The 23,292-nt window shown below is 38.7% G+C and overlaps 2 protein-coding genes across 2 annotated transcripts; both read left to right on the top strand.

The window, feature by feature from the left end:
• Positions 1-89: 89 nt before the first annotated feature.
• Positions 90-16,253, top strand: LOC119264796 (macrophage mannose receptor 1-like). The gene is made up of 6 exons (XM_037543764.1): positions 90-185; positions 382-454; positions 3,351-3,467; positions 3,590-3,751; positions 3,922-4,266; positions 15,886-16,253. The coding sequence occupies exons 1-6, from the start codon at positions 90-92 to the stop codon at positions 16,251-16,253; spliced, it is 1,161 nt and encodes a 386-aa protein (XP_037399661.1).
• Positions 16,254-19,153: 2,900 nt separating this feature from the next.
• LOC108414570 (macrophage mannose receptor 1-like) lies at positions 19,154-22,271 on the top strand. Its single transcript, XM_017687454.2, has 4 exons — positions 19,154-19,273; positions 19,435-19,836; positions 20,003-20,350; positions 21,448-22,271. Exons 1-4 carry the CDS (start codon positions 19,234-19,236, stop codon positions 21,813-21,815), a joined length of 1,158 nt encoding a protein of 385 aa, XP_017542943.1. The 5' UTR covers positions 19,154-19,233; the 3' UTR covers positions 21,816-22,271.
• The last annotated feature ends 1,021 nt before the right edge of the window (positions 22,272-23,292 follow it).

Below are 23,292 nucleotides of genomic sequence, written 5' to 3'. Positions count from 1 at the left end.
TGTTTTTTCACAGTGAAAGTGCTTCTTTCACTCTCATGGTCCGCTTTGTTTACACACGGGATCAGCTGATTGCACTGAAGCCGGTTGGCATGGCGACCAGGACAATGAACATCCCCAAAGAGCTTTGGAGACAGACGGACATGGGATGCAGAGGGGGAATGAAACAGCGCACAAGGCAAGCAAGGGTGAGATGACGGAAGCTTATGGAGAAGAGGGGATATAAGCTGCATCTCCCCTCCCTCATCATGGGCAACATGAGGTGCTGGGTAATAAGGCTTTGTCGCTGGGTAATAAGATGGACGAGCTGAAGCACTAGCCAGGAGTCAGAGGAAGTTCTGGGAGTGAAGTCTAATGTGCTTTTCGGAGACATGGCTACACCAGGACATCCCAGATGACAATGTTTCCATTGATGGCTTCCAGACTATTCGGGCCAACCCGGGCTGCACTGAGAGCGGTAAACGCAGTTAATAACCGCTGGTGTAACCCTGATCACATTACCATCAAGGAACGTGCCTGTTGCCCGGACATTGAGCTGTTGGCAGTTGGACTCAGGCCATATTATTTACCACGCGAGGGCTCACATGCTGTTATCATGACTGTTTACGTCCCCCCCTCTGCCAACCCGACATCAGAGTGTGACGTCATTTATTCAACTACAGCACGTCTCCAAACTCAACACCAAAGTGCCTTTATCACCATATTGGGTGACTGTGTGGACTCTGTGTGGACTCCACTGTCCCAACCAGGACTGTTAAATGTTACCCAAATAACAAGCTCTGGGTAAAAAAGGACATTAAAGCTCTCCTCAACAAGAAGAGGAGAGCCTTCAGAGCTGGAGACTGAGTGGAGGTGAGAACGATCCAGAGGGAACTGAAGACAGCTATCAAGGAGGCGAAGGACAAATATAGAAGGAAGCTGGAGTGGAAACTGTGAGTCTCACTGCTGACCAGGTGAGAAGACATCTAAGGCCGCAAACAAGGCTGTAGGCCCTGATGGGTTCCCCCCCAGGGTGCTTAAAGCCTGTGCCTCCCATGTTTGTGGAGTACTGCAACATGTCTCCAACATGAGCGTGAGTCTCCAGAGGGTCCCCATGATGTGGAAGACTTCCTGCATTGTTCCTGTTCCAAAGACGCCGTGGCCGGTGACGCCAAGGACTACAAGCCAGTGGCACTGACGTCTCATGTCATGAAGACCATGGAGAGGCTCGTCTTGGATCAGCTCCGACCCATAGTCCAGCCTTTTCTGGACCCCCTCCTTTTTGCCTATCAGCCCCGCCTGGGAATTGAAGATGCCATCATCTACCTGCGCAACCGAGTATACGCTCACCTGGATAAGCCAGCCAGCTCTGTGAGGGTCATGTTTTTTGACTTCTCCAGCGCATTTAACACTGTCTGGCCCGCTCTTTTGGGTGATAAGCTCACAGTGATGCATGTAGATGCCCCCTTGTGGCCTGGATTGTTGACTACCTGACTGGCAGACCACAGTACGTACACCTGCAGCACTGTGTGTCGGACAGAGTGGTCAGCAACACTGGAGTTCCACAAGGAACTGTCCCCTCTCCCTTCCTCTTCTCCCTCTACACCATGGACTTCAGCTACTGCACAGACACTTGCCACCTTCAGAAGTTTTCTGATGACTCTGCAATAGTTGGATGTATCAGCAAGGGTGATGAGGATGAGTACAGGACGACGGTGAAGGACTTTGTCGCATGGTGCGAGCGGAACCACCTGCAGCTCAATGTGACAAAGACAAAGGAACTGGTGGTGGACCTGAGGAGAGACAAGGCAACGGTGACCCCTGTGTCCATCAGGGGGGTCAGTGTGGACACTGTGGATGATTACAAATATCTGGGTGTATATATTGACAATAAACTGGACTGGGCTAAGAACACTGACGCCCTCTACATGAAGGGCCAAAGTCGTCTCTATTTTCTGAGGCGTCTGAGGTCCTTTAACATCTGCTGGACTATGCTCAGGGTCTTCTATGAGTCTGTGGTGGCGAGTGCTATCCTCTATGCTGTAGCATGCTGGGCAAGCAGGCTGAGGGTGGCAGATGCCAATAGAGTCAACAAACTGATCCGCAAGGCAGATGATGTTGTGGGTGTGGAGCTGGACTCGCTGATGGCCGTGTCGGAGAGGAGGACGCTGTCTAAGCTGCAGGCCATTATGGACAATGGCTTCCACCCACTCTACGACACGGTGATGAGACACAGGAGCTCATTCAGTGCAAGACTGAAATGACCACAGAGCACCACAGGAGGTCATTCTTACCTGTGGACATCAAACTCTATAACTCCTTCCTGAATGTGTGATACCTTTTGGTTCATCTATGCAAAACTCAATACCTACCTGTGCTGTTCATATGTGTAATAATAATAATTGGGTGCAATAACTAAGAGGTACAATAATTTGAACTGCCTTATACTAGACGTTTAATATTTATTATCACAGTTACCGCCACTTTACTGTATTAATAAGACCTTAAATCTCGTGTACATATGGCAAATTTCTCTTTATCTTTGTTTTAAATTATTAAAGTGTTTATTCTTTAACATACATGGTTGCAACTGTAACAACTGCAGTTTCCCTCTGGGATCAATAAAGGATTCTGATTCTGATTCTGATTCTCTACATGTCTGAATAAAACCTGTTTAGTTAGTTAGTTTAGCTAGTTGTTCAGCTGATTGATCCAACAGTGTTTTATTTATTCATTTTTTTCCATTTGTTTGATGTTCACTGGTTCCAAAATTCAAAAATCCCCTGAGGACAGAGTTGAAATATCTCTTCAATGAAGTTCTTATTATGTAGTCAGGTAATATCACACATAATTACTAATAGTGATTGGACATTTTTTCCCATTTTTTATTTTCTGAAAATATCAGAATGTGGACAGTCTTGTCTTGATCTTGTCACTTTTACTCTCGGTCTTGACTCAGACTCAAGTTTTTCCAACTCTTGACTGTGACTCAGATTCCAGGTGTCTTGACTCAGACTCACCTCTAGTGTTCTTCACTACAACACTGTAATTCCTACTACAAATAGACCTGTTACATCTTAATGATGAGATCTCCAAAAATATGATTATACCACAACAAACAGCTTCTCTTTTTCTCTCAGAAATGGATCAGACATGGGTCTCCATCATCTTCTTTTCCTCAGGTCAGTGTTTAAGGCTTTAAGGACGAATCCTGTATGATCCACAGGATCCATAAAGACTCTTAATGTTTATGATTAATTTGCAATTATGTAGTTTCTGGGTAAAAATGTGAGATGAATGTATGTTAAGAAGCTGTTTCTGTTCTGCCCCAGATTATCACCTGATAATGAGACTCCTTCTCATGTTCTTCACAGCTGTCTGTGGCGTATCTGCATACGTTCCTCGTCAGTATGTCTTTGTGAATGAGAGTAAAATCTGGACTGAAGCTCAGAGCTACTGCAGACAGACCTACACTGACCTGGCCACCATCAGTAACATGGAGGAGATGAAGAAGCTCAATTCTACTCTAAACACACTGAAAAATGCACCCAACAGCTCTGTTTGGATCGGCCTAAAAAAGGGGTTGCTGGGAAATGGCTGTGGTCTCTTGCAGATGGGAATTTCTACAGAGATGGAGACACATACAGAAACTGGAGGAGGGGAGAACCTAACAATGCGGGGAACAGGGACGAGTACTGTGTTGCGATGTTTAAAGATACTGGAGACTGGTTTGATTATCAGTGTAAAGCATTATACTCTTTTGTGTGCTACAACGGTAAGAACAAACAAACCTGTGCTACTGAAAGACATTACTTCATGAAACAGATCTAGAAAATACTGAAAACTGATTATTACTGTGCAGTTTTTTCTAGTGCCCTATTGTGGTTTATTGGGACAATATATTATTAAAATAACTGACATTCATAATGTAATTACATTTTTCAGAAAAGAAGACGAGCACTGAAAGATACGTGTTCATTAATGAGACAAAGAACTGGCACGATGCTCAGAGCTACTGCAGAGAACGTCACACAGACCTGGTCAGTGTGAGGAACCAGACGGAGAACCAGCTGATTTTTAATTTGTCAAAAATCAACTCAAATGTTCACATTTGGATCGGCCTGTTCAACGACTCCTGGCAGTGGTCGGATCAGAGTGACTCCTCATTCAGATACTGGATGTCTGGTCCAGAGAATTATGGTCAAGGTGAAATGTGTGCTGCAGTGTTTGAGCAGGGCTACTGGAATAATGTGGCCTGCAACAACAAGCTCCCGTTCTTCTGCTATGAGAGTGAGTTACATTTCATTTGAGGTGTATTTACACTTATCTTGTATTTGTTATATTGTTCTATTGAAATATTCATGTTCGTCTTTATATTTTTATCTGTCATTCCATACGTAAAGTCAGATTTTCTGTGGGAACGTTATATCTTAAGGGTTTGGAATGAGCGAGGGGGCCTCTCTGTCCTTCTAGAAGCCATAATAACAAAAACCAGATGTAAGCCATACCATAAGATGGTTTCTCGTGTGAATGTATGTGTTGAAGGGAGAGATGAGGCCCTAGCTGCCTTGCTGCCTGGTCAGCTGTAAGAATAAGCCTTTCCAGATATTTCCACATGTCAATGTATAGATTTTGCGTTATGTGTGTGCAGACATTTTGTTTAAAAAGCTGAAGCATCTTGGACTTGAGAGAGATTCCACATTGGCTTCTGGGTCTCTGCAACAAGGGCTTTAAGTGCTATCTTTTAATTTGAAATAAAGTTTTTCATGTTTTAAATTCAGATAGTGTCTACAGAGCTTTCGTCATCCCACCTACACAACTGAGAATAAACAACACATTGATTCAGCAACGTCTGCAGTTCTGGATTATTCCACCTGATTATTACAGGGAGATTCACTGGAAAAGGCCTTGAATATTCTGTTGTGACTCCCGTTAGGATGAACTAAAAGACTACACTACATACCGTGACGGGTGTGGAGTTGATTTCTAGCATCAGATCTAATGCCGTGATCTCCGTTTTCTGCCAGACACATGAAGAGGTACGGAGGTATATACGCTTAAGTTTAAGCGTCATGACGACTCATCGCTCCGACTCAGGGGCATCCCGGCTTGTTCGAAGCTCCATATACTGAGGAGCTCATTGCACATTGGGTAACACTTAACATTAAGTATCGACTAACTAACATGAAGTAATGCATTAGTTAACATGAAGTAATGCTTTAGTTAACATGAAGTAACATGAAGTAATGCATTAGTTAACATGAAGTAATGCATTAGTTAACATGAAGTAATGCATTAGTTAAGAGAGTTAAAGACTTTTACTTCTACTTAACACTGTTTGCTTAATTCCATTTCAGTCAATAATTTTTAGTTGCTTGTTTTTGATGGTTCATCTTTGGCCCTGTATTAAAGCTCAATAATATATACAATATAATTTAACCTGTAACATATTCTTATGCGTGTATTCAAGAAGGAATCATACGTACCATTCTCGCATAACGATCAGGCCTGGATGAGGCAGCTTGATGAAATTATTTACGTACCTTCAACCTCTCTTCTTTTAGCTTTATTTCATGATGCATATGCGTGAATGCAAATGTGACTTTTTTTGTAAGTCCTCCTATATTTACAATTGCAAATATAAGCAATGAGTGTATACACATACATTTCATAAAAAACACCCTCAAACTTAATAAAAACCAATCATGCCTTTGTAAAGCATTACTAACATCTGTTAAACATTACCAATCCTTTATAAGGACTTGTTCAATGAATCAAACATACCTGATGTAAAGTGTAAACCAATCATGCCTTTGTAAAGCATTACTAACATCTGTTAAACATTACCAATCCTTTATAAGGACTTGTTCAATGAATCAAACATACCTGATGTAAAGTGTAAACCACTCATGCCTTTGTAAAGCATTACTAACATCTGTTAAACATTACCAATCCTTTATAAGGACTTGTTCAATGAATCAAACATACCTGATGTAAAGTGTAAACCAATCATGCCTTTGTAAAGCATTACTAACATCTGTTAAACATTACCAATCCTTTATAAGGACTTGTTCAATGAATCAAACATACCTGATGTAAAGTGTAAACCAATCATGCCTTTGTAAAGCATTACTAACATCTGTTAAACATTACCAATCCTTTATAAGGACTTGTTCAATGAATCAAACATACCTGATGTAAAGTGTAAACCAATCATGCCTTTGTAAAGCATTACTAACATCTGTTAAACATTACCAATCCTTTATAAGGACTTGTTCAATGAATCAAACATACCTGATGTAAAGTGTAAACCAATCATGCCTTTGTAAAGCATTACTAACATCTGTTAAACATTACCAATCCTTTATAAGGACTTGTTCAATGAATCAAACATACCTGATGTAAAGTGTAAACCAATCATGCCTTTGTAAAGCATTACTAACATCTGTTAAACATTACCAATCCTTTATAAGGACTTGTTCAATGAATCAAACATACCTGATGTAAAGTGTAAACCAATCATGCCTTTGTAAAGCATTACTAACATCTGTTAAACATTACCAATCCTTTATAAGGACTTGTTCAATGAATCAAACATACCTGATGTAAAGTGTAAACCAATCATGCCTTTGTAAAGCATTACTAACATCTGTTAAACATTACCAATCCTTTATAAGGACTTGTTCAATGAATCAAACATACCTGATGTAAAGTGTAAACCAATCATGCCTTTGTAAAGCATTACTAACATCTGCTAAACATTACCAATCCTTTATTAGGACTTGTTCAATGAATCAAACATACCTGATGTAAAGTGTAAACCAATCATGCCTTTGTAAAGCATTACTAACATCTGTTAAACATTACCAATCCTTTATAAGGACTTGTTCAATGAATCAAACATACCTGATGTAAAGTGTAAACCAATCATGCCTTTGTAAAGCATTACTAACATCTGTTAAACATTACCAATCCTTTATTAGGACTTGTTCAATGAATCAAACATACCTGATGTAAAGTGTAAACCAGTATTGTGTTAGTGATCGTAAAACAGTAATGGAAGGTATACCTTTTTAAAAAGTAAGGCAAATGTGTGACCAAACAACATACTATATATGTTTTTTTGTTTATTCACAGCATAACAGTGGTTGTGTTTATTGTATCCAGAACATTTTTATTCATTTAACATTACACAAATACAATCTGAATAAACAATTTCAGACTACTTAATTATAAACACTTACACAATATAATATTTCAGATAGAGATATATGAACGCTAGTAATAAAACAGTATTTTAACAGTTTATTGATATCAGAACCATCATTCAAATTTTATTAGAAACCCCTGCCCTGCAACTTGGCTTGTTGGTGTACAGTAATAAACTGTAGGTCATCTTTTCGATGTATAGTCTATTTTATTTTGATACTGCTGCTTAGTTACTACCAAGTTGCTCCTGTCTAGATATTGTCAGCTAGTGGATCACTGATAAAACCTAATCAAAACCATATTCACCATGACAGTGTTACTGCTGTACTGAAAGTTGATCTATACCCAAATATACATGGTAAACAATAAGGGCTGAACTGGTTAATCTTTCAGCCCTAGTAAACATGTTATTTCTAATTGGCTGTTAAAATCGAATTGTAAAGGTACACTAAACAGAAAACAGCTTGCGAATATCCTTCAGCAGCCTGCCCAGAGGACCATCTCTGTGACATTTTCCCAACCAGTAAGTCCACTCTATTAGCTTAAGATGTTCAATTAAAATACTTTCTGTTCGATTTCCCCTCAGTCTCCATACATGTCCTTTGTATGAGGACCATGCTCTTTCTAAGTGTTGTGTGTGAGCACCAGTATGAGAGTTGACAAAGTTCCTGCTGTGATTGACAGTGAGGTGGATGTATCCCATATCTGAAAGGGCACCTCTGTATGCTCTCCATTCATCACTAATGATGGTACTTCCTTGGCGCACATGGCGTCGCACCAGGGGAAGAAGAGCACGTCTTGACCTATGTTCGACAAGCCGCAAAACGGGTCTGCGAGTTTGACCGCGAACTCCTAATATTCCAAACACCCATTTCTTTCTCCTCCATGTTTGGCCAGCTCTACCTCGCCCATACTGTAAATAGAACAACAAAAGAAACACTATCACTGAAACTACATTATCTACCATTTGAAGAATATATCATGCAAAAATATTTAGTGATCAGTAATAAAATCTTGAGAAAACTCAAATGGTATGACAGAAAAATAATTTGTTTTACATTCTGTTAATGCATTGTTTTAGCCTAAATCAACATCATGGTAGCCAAATAATAAGAGTCAATGATAATAATTCATGTGTTCTACAGTATCAGTCAAAACTTTGGACTGTTTAGTTGGACATTCAGTTAAATGGTATGTGAGTGTCTGAGAATCCTGAGACTGGTACTGTAGCTGCACTGTAGTCCATCTGATTCACTGAATAGTGTTAACCCCTTTTCAAAGAATTTAGAATCGTTTACCAATTGTGTCATTTTTGCAGAGGAATTTGTCCTCAGCAACCTATATGTGCAGTGAAACACCCACATAAACACACTCTAGTAAAAACAAAAATAGTAGGGGGCAGTGAGCACACATTTCCAGAGCTGTGGGCAGACCTATCCATGACTGCCAAAAGGCCAGGATCACCAGAGGACCACCACAGAGCAGGTATTATATGCATGATTCCGAGCACTGCAGTGACACTGACGTGGTGGTGATGCGTTAGTGTGTGTTGTGCTGGTGTGAGATCAGATACAGCAGTGCTGCTGGAGTTTATAAACACCTCAGGGTCACTGCTGGACTGAGAATCATCGACCAACCAAAACTGTACAGTCAACAGCGTCCTGTGGGCAGTGCCCTGTGACCACTGATGAAGGAACACAAACTGTGCCGCAGCAGATGAACTATTGTCTCCGACTTTACACCTACAAGGTGGACAGCGCAGCAGGTAGGGAGTAAAAGGTGTACTAATGTAGTGTCTCAGTGTGTCAGTGTTAGTAGGAGTGTCTTATAGAGTAAACAGAGAGTGGACACAATGTTTACTAACTCCAGCATCATCAACACACACTAACACAAAGCCATCATGTCAGTGTTACTGCAGTCTTGAGAATCCACCTCCCACATAACACCTGCTCTGTGGTGGTCCTGTAGGGGTCCTGACCATTGTAGAACAGGGTAAAAGTGGTTGCCAAATGTATGCCGTGAATAAGATAGGCCACAAAGTACATCTACAGTACCAGTCAAAAGTGTTCAAATGAATTAGAAGGTATGTCCAAACTTTTGGCTGGTACTGTATATATATATAATTTAACAAATATCAAAACTGTACAAACTAATATTTTATATATTTTTTAAACATTTCAAAATGTACTTATGACAAGGGATTAAGAGTTATCCCAGAGCACTCTATAACCAGGAGATGATAACTGTAGTTTACTAGTGTAGTAATACACCTTTAATAATATTTTGAGAAATAATAACTTTAAAGTATTTATGAATTGTTGAAAAAATATGGACATGGGGATCCATCATTTTTACCTTGCGTTTATGTCGGAAGTGGCTCTCATCAATTACAGTAAACTCAGTTCGACCACCAACACGCTGTCCTTTGTCTCTGATGAAGGAATCCATTGAATTTTTGCACACATTGCGTAAACACTTAGCCATCCTAGAGAGTGTTCTTGAACTGCCAGCTATGCCATCACTGATCATGTCGACCTGTCTTAGCTGTAGACCCTGGGCGAATCTGAGACAAAATAACTATATTATGTAACAATCAAATGACAAATAAATCATTGCATTGGCTAAATTTTCACCAAGAAAATATGTGAATGACAAAATATTATAATTGTAAAATAAACCACTGCATGAAGGGAAGTGTAATAACTGTACACAGTACAGGTTTCTAGAATGAAGGTACAGTGCCAGACATATATATGCCTATATTGCTATTGATAAACATGTTTTATATATGAAATACCTATATATGAATTTCATCCAGGACACCAAACTGACTCTGGATCTTTCGAATAAGGATCCTGATCTAATGGATTTGGTGCATGGCTTCCCTTTGTGTGGCTGTCTGTTGCAGATCCTGAAGAAATGTTGTAAAAAATGTATTATTTTATTTTTAACATAATAGATATAAAACAAAATAAAATTATCATGATGAATTACTTGCCATGTAAATTTGTCCTTTTTATGAGAATGTGGAACCATTGTCATAGGTCTGCTGCACTTATTGCATCTACTTTTGGCCATGAGTAATTTTTCCTTCATGAGCCATTTGATTAGTTTCAGTGTAGACCTTCTGGTTTTAACCCCATCAATTAACCTAAGGATTTTTGCCCTGAGTGCCATTGCGGAGATCTTCTTACTGGAATATTTTCGCCTAGACTACTTATACGGAAGTGTAAAATTTCCGCTTTCGTTCAGCCAGTCAGTTTAATCCAGTCATCTTCACTAGCTAATCACAGGTGATACTGGGTCTGCGTCATGCGCGCGACCATATGAAGTGTTTGTTTAGGTTTCGTTAGGAAGGTAAGAGAGTTCCCTGTTCCAAATTACCATGAAAGTTTCTCGTAGACGGACCAAGCAGCAAGAGAAACGCGAAGATTCAGGCAGTAAATGTGAAACCACACATGATAACACCAGTGCAGCCGGCAGAGGTAAGATGTTTAAACTTCGAAGCTAAACGTGCTGTGATGGGAAGTTCGATTCATCGGAGGCGCTTCAGGCTTTCGAACGAGTCAAGCGTTTCAGTACAACGTCTATGTCCAATGTAATCCTCTTAAAAACACGTATAATAAATGTGATATGTGAAATGTGAAATATAAAAGTGATCGTTACAAAAATCATTACATGAAATTATAAAATGGATTGAATCAGATGATTGATTCATACGTTCAAAAGAACCGGTTCAGTAAAAGGAATCGAACTTTCCAGTTTGACTGTTTGACTTGTCTAAGCACCAGCTATATAGTGTTAGGATGTCTATTTTGTCTGCTTTATTTAGTGATAACGACAGCGTTCCTTGTTTAGGTGTTATTGCATAAAAAACTTCTAGTGTATGTATTTTTACACAAGCCAGTAACTGGTGACCACCATTTTAAGTAAAGATTAGAAAATACTGTTGGCCTTATTTAGCTGTAATACCTTAAGTTTCAGCGTTATGTTTATCTCTCCTAAAAATCTGTAATGCCTAGTTATTTTTTTTCTGAATGGTTGCTATTTAACTATCTGTCTAAAATACTAGAAACTGCAAACACAAAACATGTTGTGTTTATGTACAGATTATAGTGGTGTATGATAATATTGAGCTTTATACTTTTTTCTTAGGTGATTCACAGTCCCCCACAGCTCAAATTGCTCTAGCTAAAGCCATATCTGAGGTGGAGTTATTGAAGCTGAAGGTAGCATCACAGCAGGAAAAGATTAAAGATCTAGAGGAAGAACGTGATTTTCTGAGGACACAATTAACTCAAGGTAAGTTTTTGTCAAAATTCACAGGTACCCCTGATTATATATATATATATATATATATATATATGGTTAAGATGGTGGTTAAGATCCTTAGGTCATGTGGATTTATGTCATGAAACATGACAGTGTAATCAGAATGGCGTGTCATTGATGACTAACAAGACACAAGACTAACAAGTCACATTGTCAGTATGTCTGTAACTGTGTATGTGTCTTTCTGATGGCTGGTTTTCAAGAGAGTGATTGAAAATGCACAGGGCTGCACTTTTACTGTAAGCCGCATATCAGTTTCAACAGTGCACAATGTATGTGGGGACTAATAGTAGATTAGACAAGATTCACATTCATTGTGATACAGAAATTGTGATACAGAAAAGAAAGACAAGACTGTTTAGTAAAGAGGAAAAAAATACATAAAATAACAGTAAACACTGTACGTACAGCACTGTGGAATTACAGTCTGTCTACACTACCTGACGTTCCTGTCTGCAGAAGGTAGACTAAGGTTTGTTGAAAATTTAAGGTTCTTATTATATGAGATGAAAATGTTAAAGTGTTCAATTTTGTTTAGTAGTTTGTTGTTGTTGTTGTTGTTGTAGCCAACAAGGCTGAAGAAGAAAAAGAGGAGGGTGGAGTTAAACGGAAGAAAAAATCAATCGTCATAGATTCCAGCTCATTTGATTCTTCAGATTCCTTTGTTGATTCTGACAGTACTGATTCCTCATTTGAAAAGAAAAAGAAGAAAAGACGGGAAAAAATAAAAGGGAAAAAAGAAAAGATGAAGCGCAAGAAGGAGAAGAAAGGGCCCATCTTCCAACGTGGTATATGTATTCACCAACACTAATGACTTACTTCCTGACATATTAGTCTAACAATTGTGAGTTCATAGGTACATTTGGAAGAAAAAAGTGAAACTGCATTTCATGAAAAGAACACCTTGCTAACTGTAAAGCATAACACTACACTGTGTCTCTCACTGTGTGTTTATAACACCCTTTCTAATGAAAGGATTCGTCTGCTTTACGCTGATCCCATTCCTGATATAAATGCCTAAACACAGCTTGTCTAGTAGAGAAGAATTGTCAATAGAACACAGGGTCTCTGGAGCACAGAAATATGAACCTATTTGGACCATGCCTTATGCTAGGCATGAACTAAAGGTTATAAAGTGGGGGCAATGGGGTAGAGTGACTGATTTTTATTGAATAGAAAATACATGGAGGTACCATTTAATGCAAGTAATGCAGTGGTAGTAATCTATATAACATAAAAGTTAACATAAATATTTTTTAGGATGACATTTTTTTTTCTTAAAACTCATGTCAGTGTCTCTTGTCTTTTCTTTTGTATAGTTTGTGTCCCTGCTGAGGTGATCCGAAGATATGAAAAAGTGCTGGCCATATATATGAAAGGAAACACAATGGCCAAGTCATTCCAGAAGTACGGGGTAGACCGCAACACAATTGCCCAGACTGCTTCTATTGCAGAGCTATCCCTTGCCGCACCAGAGACATACCGCCAGCTCAATGATGATCGTGGAAAAAAGGAGAAGTTGTTAGACTTCGCTAAAAAGTGCCAAGATGTAATAGCTTCGGACAAAAGCATTGCTGAGAAAATTTCAAATATGAAAGTTGAGGGGAAGTTGCTTCCTATTCAGAAGAAGTAGGCTGACCTATTACGTGGATGTGCTGCTTAGAGAAACCTTTTTCAGTTGCAGCATTTAATTTTAAGTTAATTTAGATATTTTTGTGTTCTGTGAACATTATTTTGTATATAGAGTGCAAAAATGCTTTATTTTAAAGGTGTATTGAAAAAATATGTAAATTGAAGGGTTCTGTTTAATGACCGAAAACATGGTCACAGGTCAAAGCTAAGTAATAAAAAAGGCTTCATTTTTATAATCCTACCCTTTTTTGTTTATACTGGGTAGTTATTTGACAGTAATTTGTTTGTGCTGCTTTCTAAAACTCAGGGAAACCCTTCACAGTTGCAGCAGGTAATTCAGAGTAAATTTCGACAGTTTTTTTTGTTGAGATACTGTGAGCAGAATTTTATATATACAGGACAACATTTAAAGGTGTTTTGAAGTATTTTCAATGCAGGGTTCTTTGCAGGCTTCTGTTAAATATCAGAAAACATGTTAAAAGGCCAAAGTTGAATAGTAAAAACCGTTTGGTAATTCTACTGTTTATTCTGTTCCTTCTAGGTAGTAATGCAAACATAAATATTGTTTATTGTTTTAACTTTGTGTAATGCTTTCAAATTACATCATTAAACTACCTAAAGTGCTTTACTAATTTAGTAGTACTTTTTAATGTTATGCCTTCTACATTCACTAAACAAGTCCTTATAAAGGATTGGTAATGTTTAGCAGATGTTAGTAATGCTTTACAAAGGCATGATTGGTTTACACTTTACATCAGGTATGTTTGATTCATTGAACAAGTCCTTATAAAGGATTGGTAATGTTTAACAGATGTTAGTAATCCTTTACAAAGGCATGATTGGTTTACACTTTACATCAGGTATGTTTGATTCATTGAACAAGTCCTAATAAAGGATTGGTAATGTTTAACAGATGTTAGTAATGCTTTACAAAGGCATGATTGGTTTACACTTTACATCAGGTATGTTTGATTCATTGAACAAGTCCTTATAAAGGATTGGTAATGTTTAACAGATGTTAGTAATGCTTTACAAAGGCATGATTGGTTTACACTTTACATCAGGTATGTTTGATTCATTGAACAAGTCCTTATAAAGGATTGGTAATGTTTAACAGATGTTAGTAATGCTTTACAAAGGCATGATTGGTTTACACTTTACATCAGGTATGTTTGATTCATTGAACAAGTCCTTATAAAGGATTGGTAATGTTTAACAGATGTTAGTAATGCTTTACAAAGGCATGATTGGTTTACACTTTACATCAGGTATGTTTGATTCATTGAACAAGTCCTAATAAAGGATTGGTAATGTTTAGCAGATGTTAGTAATGCTTTACAAAGGCATGATTGGTTTACACTTTACATCAGGTATGTTTGATTCATTGAACAAGTCCTTATAAAGGATTGGTAATGTTTAACAGATGTTAGTAATGCTTTACAAAGGCATGATTGGTTTACACTTTACATCAGGTATGTTTGATTCATTGAACAAGTCCTTATAAAGGATTGGTAATGTTTAACAGATGTTAGTAATGCTTTACAAAGGCATGATTGGTTTACACTTTACATCAGGTATGTTTGATTCATTGAACAAGTCCTTATAAAGGATTGGTAATGTTTAACAGATGTTAGTAATGCTTTACAAAGGCATGATTGGTTTACACTTTACATCAGGTATGTTTGATTCATTGAACAAGTCCTTATAAAGGATTGGTAATGTTTAACAGATGTTAGTAATGCTTTACAAAGGCATGAGTGGTTTACACTTTACATCAGGTATGTTTGATTCATTGAACAAGTCCTTATAAAGGATTGGTAATGTTTAACAGATGTTAGTAATGCTTTACAAAGGCATGATTGGTTTACACTTTACATCAGGTATGTTTGATTCATTGAACAAGTCCTTATAAAGGATTGGTAATGTTTAACAGATGTTAGTAATGCTTTACAAAGGCATGATTGGTTTTTATTAAGTTTGAGGGTGTTTTTTATGAAATGTATGTGTATACACTCATTGCTTATATTTGCAATTGTAAATATAGGAGGACTTACAAAAAAAGTCACATTTGCATTCACGCATATGCATCATGAAATAAAGCTAAAAGAAGAGAGGTTGAAGGTACGTAAATAATTTCATCAAGCTGCCTCATCCAGGCCTGATCGTTATGCGAGAATGGTACGTATGATTCCTTCTTGAATACACGCATAAGAATATGTTACAGGTTAAATTATATTGTATATATTATTGAGCTTTAATACAGGGCCAAAGATGAACCATCAAAAACAAGCAACTAAAAATTATTGACTGAAATGGAATTAAGCAAACAGTGTTAAGTAGAAGTAAAAGTCTTTAACTCTCTTAACTAATGCATTACTTCATGTTAACTAATGCATTACTTCATGTTACTTCATGTTAACTAATGCATTACTTCATGTTAACTAATGCATTACTTCATGTTAGTTAGTCGATACTTAATGTAAAGTGTTACCGCACATTGTTTTGTTCAGACTGCTTCATCCTTGTGAGAGTTACAGAATATTCAGGGCCTCTTTTGTGAGAATCTCCCTGTAATTAGTTTACCTCTTTATTTATTTTTATTATTCATTGCAAACCCTTGGATATGTGCACGTCTTCACTCTGAATGTTTGATCGATAGACTGCATGGCTTTATGTGAAGACACTGGAATTTCACAACCATGCACTGATCATTTTCTGTTTTCCTTTGATCTCTAGATAAGCTGATCTTGATCAAGGAGAATCTGACCTGGAAAGAAGCTCTGAGACACTGCAGGGTGAAGCATGTGGATCTGGTCTCAGTTCACTCTGAGGAGATCCAGCTCTGGGTGAAGGAGGTGGCACAGAACGCCTCCACTGAACATGTGTGGCTGGGTCTGCGTCACACCTGCACCCTCAGCTTCTGGTTCTGGGTGAGTGGAGAGTCTATCTGCTACCAGAACTGGGCTCCAGGTAACGGGACAGGAGGAGAAGACTGCAGCCCTGTAGAGAGAACCGGAGCGGTGCAGGCTAGAGGAGGTCAGCAGTGGGTCAGCCTGCCTGAGGACCAGAAACGCAACTTCATCTGCCTCACCTATGAAGGTTAGATACTGAAACCAGGTTTTGTTCCCCTTCAATAACCAGCATATATTCAATAACCAGCATCAGTGGATCCTCAGTTTTACTTACAGATATCATAAATAATAAAGGGTTGTATGGATCCCTCTACATAAACATATTTACATATTGAATTTCCTCCAGTGTGGACTTTTTCTCCTACTGTTCTTCTTGACTCAATTACACCTTTCCACTTTTCCTGATAAAACTGTTTATTCAACTGTCATTTTTAAACAGTTTGTTCTTATTTAGTTTCATCAACATTCCAATGTGTTTTCTTATATGTACTTTTTAGCTAAGACTATGTATAATTGAGTTTTGGCTTTACCTGCCATGTTGATTTTCATTCTGTAATCATCAGGATATTCAGTTGTAATTGCCTGATTATTTCACTCAATAAACGTAAATAAAAATACAAAATCATGTAAATTTACATCTTTATCAACTCATCTTTGTCTTCCCTTCGTCTGTATATACATGCACACATGTCCTGCAGGCTGTAAGTCCTCTTACATACAGTCAGCTCCATAATTATTGGTACCCTTGGTAAAGATGGATAAACGCATCCACCACCATACTTCACAGTGCAGATGAGGTACTTACCTACATGGCTGTCTTTGCATCCATGTCTATCCACCTCTAGTGTTTTCTGCTAAATCCTGACTTCATTTACTGAAGAGAAAATGTTGTTCAGCCCTACATGGCTCTATGTGAAAAAGTAATTGCCCCCTAGCTACTAAATCAACCGGTTAACCAAATTCAATAGACTATTGGGTTCAAATTCACAGGCCAAATTTTGGGATAATACTCCGTGGACTGATGAAGGTAATATTTGTTTTGGAAGACATGGGTCCCATTACATCTGGCGTAAAGCCAACTCCACATTTCACCCTACGCACATCATGCCTCTCAAACATGGTGGTGCTGGTGGTGGTGGTGGTGTGATAATCTGGGGCTGCTTTGCTTCTGCATGACATAGCCAATGTAGTTCCTATGTAGCCGAAGTAAAACTATTTTGCAGGCCAATATTCCTTCACAGTGGTGTAAACGACTGTTACTGTTGAGGGTGGCACAACCAGTTATTAGGTTTTGTAGTGAGACAGAATTGGCCAGATACTTCTACTTGAAATAAGAAAGTAAGGCTTTATGAGTGAGAATGAGATCAATACTCATGGTTGGAAAATAAATGAAAGCCAAATGCAGAACAAACCAAATACAACAAGGGAGAAACATAAAGACAACTACAGAAAAATACCATCCAAAAAGAGGTAAGGCAAAAATTCCAGAAATAAAAAGGCATAGTAAATGAGAGGAGTGAAGTAAACCAGCATTTGGGTGAAGTCGATTGCCAATTGGTTAGTGGTGCTGCCACAGTCATATGATCTCCCACGAAGTTCTGGGAAGTCATATGAAGTTCAGTACTGAGTCAGATCCAGAGGGATGCTTGACAGGTTTAGGGGGCCTTTACTTTTTCACATGGTGGTAAATGCTTTGAATAAATCTTCATCTTCAGTAGATGGAATGATCGTTTAAAGGCTCGTTTTGAGTTGACCTGTGCTGTCTCTGTCTTGTAAAATTAGTTGGATGATCTGAAATGTTGAAACGTGACAAAGTAGCAGAAGCAGAAGAAATCGCGTGGGGGCAAACACTTTTTCACAGCACTGTAAACTCATTTCAGACTAAACAAACAGGGATTTTGTTCGCTGAGGCTACATGGGGAAGTGGATCTTGGTTACAGCACACAGACTCATCCCATTTAAAGGCCTTGCGTCCAGTTATGTTTTTTACCGACGTGTGAAAATTAAAAAGCCATTTCTCCAGAAAAGAGGAATTTTAAAGTGGTGGAGAGATGGAAAGTTTTAATGATATTGTGTGACCAGCACAACACAGTGGAACCATAGACGTAAGAATTAGCAGCTCCAATAAAAGTTATTTAAATAAAATACTCCCTGCATTGTTTTCATAATTGCATATTTATTTTTTTTCTTAATAAAAAACATGACTGGAGAGTCCCCTGAACCCCTAATATTAGACTATAATTTCAGACAATTCAGGCGAAATACATCCAAATAGATCATTTGCTACTGTCTAAACAATCCTAGATAACATAATATGAAATTATATAATGTACGATTGTAGATAATCCACTGTTATTTCTCATTATAATGGTCTATTTTTCTTACAATTAATCTTATATAAGTAAAATTCTCATTGGCTGGGGGTGCTGTCAATCACAAATGATTAGCCAATCAATTGACCAGCTGTGAGGGTGAAGGGAGCCGGCATGGTAGGCAGGCTCAGTGTGTCTCCAGTGCCCAAAGTTAACATGATGGAACATGCAAATGAGTTAGCTTCACAGAAATGTCTACATACAAGTGAAAATGAGCTGCATTCCTACAGGCTGTGTAAGAAAGTCCACCGAGGTCTTCTCTACTTTTGGTATTTAAAGCTCATGTAAGTCCTTTTATTAAGATAAACTTGTCGTATGAAAAAAAATTAACATCAACACGATGACAGCTGGATCATAAAGTCGTGTCCAGGAGTTGGAAACTGAGTTGTAACACATGTTTGAATGAGAACGGATCAAAGTGGAGTCAAACCAGAGTGTTGGTTCTGGTCCAGTTCTGATCATCCATGGACAGAGCTATGCAAATTGCAAGGCTAGAAGGTTTGTTTTGGACTACACCTGTGTCAGTCTGAACTATTGATGGAAACTCATGCAAAGAGCTTCACATTTCCTCTTCACTGGAACTTTCATTGTACGAAGGGTAATGAAAACAAACCTGTGATGGTATCTCTCCAGGACTGTATTCATCAGAGGCTGGGCGTGTCTAGAGAGATATATGCAGGTGTAGAACATTGTGTATGAACATAACGTGAGGAGAAGAGCAACAGAAGCAGATCACGGAGGAGAAAAACAGACATTTACTTTTCTACCAAGGGGTTTGGAAGAAATACAGTTTCTCAGAAATGGATCAGAAGTGGATTTCAATCATCTTGCTTTTCTCAGGTCAGTATTTAAGGCTCCTAAAGACTTTTAATGTTTATGATAATTTTGCAATCGTGTAGCTTTTTGTGTAAAATTGTGAGATGAATGTATGTTATGAAGCTGTTTCTGTTCTATCCCAGTTTATCACCTGATAATGAGCCTCTTTCTCATGTTCTTCACAGCTGTCTGTGGCGTATCTGCATACGTTCCTCGTCAGTATGTCTTTGTGAATGAGAGTAAATCCTGGACTGAAGCTCAGAGCTACTGCAGACAGAACTACACTGACCTGGCCACCATCAGTAACATGGAGGAGATGAAGAAGCTCAATTCTACTCTAAACACACTGAAAAATGCACCCAACAGCTCTGTTTGGATCGGCCTAAAAAAAGGGGTTGCTGGGAAATGGCTGTGGTCTCTTGCACATGGAAATTTCTACAGAGATGGAGACACGTACAGAAACTGGAGGGAGAGAGAACCTAACAATTGGGGGAACAAGGACGAGTACTGTGTTGCGATGTATAAAGATACTGGAGACTGGTTTGATATTCAGTGTAAAGAATTATACTCTTTTGTGTGCTACAACGGTAAGAACAAACTTGTGCTACTGAAAGACATTACTTCATGAAACAGATCTAGAAAATACTGAAAACTGATTATTACTGTGCAGATTTTTCTAGTGCCCTATTGTGGTTTATTGGGACAATATATTATTAAAATAATTGACATTCATAATGTAATTACATTTTTCAGAAAAGAAGACGAGCACTGAAAGATACGTGTTCATTAATGAGAAAAAGAACTGGCACGATGCTCAGAGCTACTGCAGAGAACGTCACACAGACCTGGTCAGTGTGAGGAACCAGACGGAGAACCAGCTGATTTTTAATTTGTCAAAAATCAACTCAAATGATCATCACATTTGGATCGGCCTGTTCAACGACTCCTGGCAGTGGTCGGATCAGAGTAACTCCTCATTCAGATACTGGATGTCTGGTCCAGAGAATTATGGTCAAGGTGAAATGTGTGCTGCAGTGTTTGAGCAGGGCTACTGGAATAATGTGAGGTGCAACAACAAGCTCCCGTTCTTCTGCTATGAGAGTGAGTTACATTTCATTTGAGATGTATTTACACTTATCTTGTATTTGTTATATTGTTATATTGAAATATTCATGTTCTTCTTTATATTTTTATCTGTCATTCCATACGTAAAGTCAGATTTTCTGTGGGAACGTTATATCTTAAGGGTTTGGAATGAGCGAGGGGGCCTCTCTGTCCTTCTAGAAGCCATAATAACAAAAACCAGATGTAAGCCATACCATAAGATGGTTTCTCGTGTGAATGTATGTGTTGAAGGGAGAGATGAGGCCCTAGCTGCCTTGCTGCCTTGTCAGCTGTAAGAATAAGCCTTTCCAGATATTTTCACATGTCAATGTATGGATTTTGCGTTATGTGTGTGCAGACATTTTGTTTAAAAAGCTGAAGCATCTTGGACTTGAGAGAGATTCCACATTGGCTTCTGGGTCTCTGCAACAAGGGCTTTAAGCGCTATCTTTTAATTTGAAATAAAGTTGTTCATGTTTTAAATTCAGATAGTGTCTACAGAGCTTTCGTCATCCCACCTACACAACTGAGCATAAACAACACATTGATTCAGCAACGTCTGCAGTTCTGGATTATTCTACCTGACTATTACAGGGAGATTCACTGGAAAAAGGCCTTGAATATTCTGTTGTGACTCCCGTTAGGATGAACTAAAAGACTACACTACATACCGTGAGGGGTGTGGAGTTGATTTCTAGCATCAGATCTAATGCTGTGATCTCCGTTTTCTGCCAGACACATGAAGAGGTACGGAGGTATACACGCTGAAGTTTAAGCGTCATGACGACTCATCGCTCCGACTCAGGGGCATCCCGGCTTGTTCGAAGCTCCATATACTGAGGAGCTCATTGCACATTGTTTTGTTCAGACTGCTTCATCCTTGTGAGAGTTACAGAATATTCAGGGCCTCTTTTGTGAGAATCTCGCTGTAATTAGTTTACCTCTTTATTTATTTTTATTATTCATTGCAAACCCTTGGATATGTGCACGTCTTTACTCTGAATGTTTGATCGATAGACTGCATGGCTTTATGTGAAGACACTGGAATTTCAGAACCATGCACTGATCATTTTCTGTTTTCCTTTGATCTCTAGATAAGCTGATCTTGATCAAGGAGAATCTGACCTGGAGAGAAGCTCTGAGATACTGCAGGGTGAAGCATGTGGATCTGGTCTCAGTTCACTCTGAGGAGATCCAGCTCTGGGTGAAGGAGGTGGCACAGAACGCCTCCACTGAACATGTGTGGCTGGGTCTGCGTCACACCTGCACCCTCAGCTTCTGGTTCTGGGTGAGTGGAGAGTCTATCTGCTACCAGAACTGGGCCCCAGGTAACGGGACAGGAGGAGAAGACTGCAGCCCTGTAGAGAGAACCGGAGCGGTGCAGGCTAGAGGAGGTCAGCAGTGGGTCAGCCTGCCTGAGGACCACAAACTCAACTTCATCTGCCTCACCTATGAAGGTTAGATACTGAAACCAGGTTTTGTTCCCCTTCAATAACCAGCATATATTCAATAACCAGCATCAGTGGATCCTCAGTTTTACTTACAGATATCATAAATAATAAAGGGTTGTATGGATCCCTCTACATAAACATATTTACATATTGAATTTCCTCCAGTGTGGACTTCTTCTCCTACTGTTCTTCTTGACTCAATTACACCTTTCCATTTAAAATCTTTGTTTACACTGATAAAACTGTTTATTCAACTGTCATTTTTAAACAGTTTGTTCTTATTTAGTTTCATCAACATTCCAATGTGTTTTCTTATATGTACTTTTTAGCTAAGACTATGTATAATTGAGTTTTGGCTTTACCTGCCATGTTGATTTTCATTCTGTAATCATCAGGATATTCAGTTGTAATTGCCTGATTATTTCACTCAATAAACGTAAATAAAAATACAAAATCATGTAAATTTACATCTTTATCAACTGATCTTTGTCTTCCCTTCGTCTGTATATACATGCACACATGTCCTGCAGGCTGTAAGTCCTCTTACATACAGTCAGCTCCATAATTATTGGTACCCTTGGTAAAGATGGATAAACACATCTACCACCATACTTCACAGTGCAGATGAGGTACTTACCTACATGGCTGTCTTTGCATCCATGTCTATCCACCTCTAGTGTTTTCTGCTAAATCCTGACTTCATTTACTGAAGAGAAAATGTTGTTCAGCCCTACATGGCTCTATGTGAAAAAGTAATTGCCCCCTAGCTACTAAATCAACCGGTTAACCAAATTCAATAGACTATTGGGTTCAAATTCACAGGCCAAATTTTGGGATAATACTCCGTGGACTGATGAAGGTAATATTTGTTTTGGAAGACATGGGTCCCATTACATCTGGCGTAAAGCCAACTCCACATTTCACCCTACGCACATCATACCTCTCAAACATGGTGGTGCTGGTGGTGGTGGTGTGATAATCTGGGGCTGCTTTGCTTCTGCATGACATAGCCAATGTAGTTCCTATGTAGCCAAAGAAAAACTATTTTGCAGGCCAATATTCCTTTACAGTGGTGTAAACGACTGTTACTGTTGAGGGTGGCACAACCAGTTATTAGGTTTTGTAGTGAGACAGAATTGGCCAGATACTTCTAGTTAAAATAAGAAAGTAAGGCTTTATGAGTGAGAATGAGATCAATACTCATGGTTGGAAAATAAATGAAAGCCAAATGCAGAACAAGCCAAATACAACAAGGGAGAAACATAACAAAGACAACTACAGAAAAAGACCATCCAAAAAGAGGTAAGGTAAAAATTCCAGAAATGAAAAGGCATAGTAAATGAGAGGAGTGAAGTAAACCAGCATTTGGGTGAAGTCGATTGCCAATTGGTTAGTGGTGCTGCCACAGTCATATGATCTCCCACGAAGTTCTGGGAAGTCATATGAAGTTCAGTACTGAGTCAGATCCAGAGGGATGCTTGACAGGTT

The sequence above is a fragment of the Pygocentrus nattereri genome, chromosome 12 (genome assembly GCF_015220715.1).
Source record: "Pygocentrus nattereri isolate fPygNat1 chromosome 12, fPygNat1.pri, whole genome shotgun sequence".
Classification (NCBI taxonomy): domain Eukaryota; kingdom Metazoa; phylum Chordata; class Actinopteri; order Characiformes; family Serrasalmidae; genus Pygocentrus; species Pygocentrus nattereri.
This window is presented reverse-complemented; position numbering and strand designations above follow the sequence as displayed.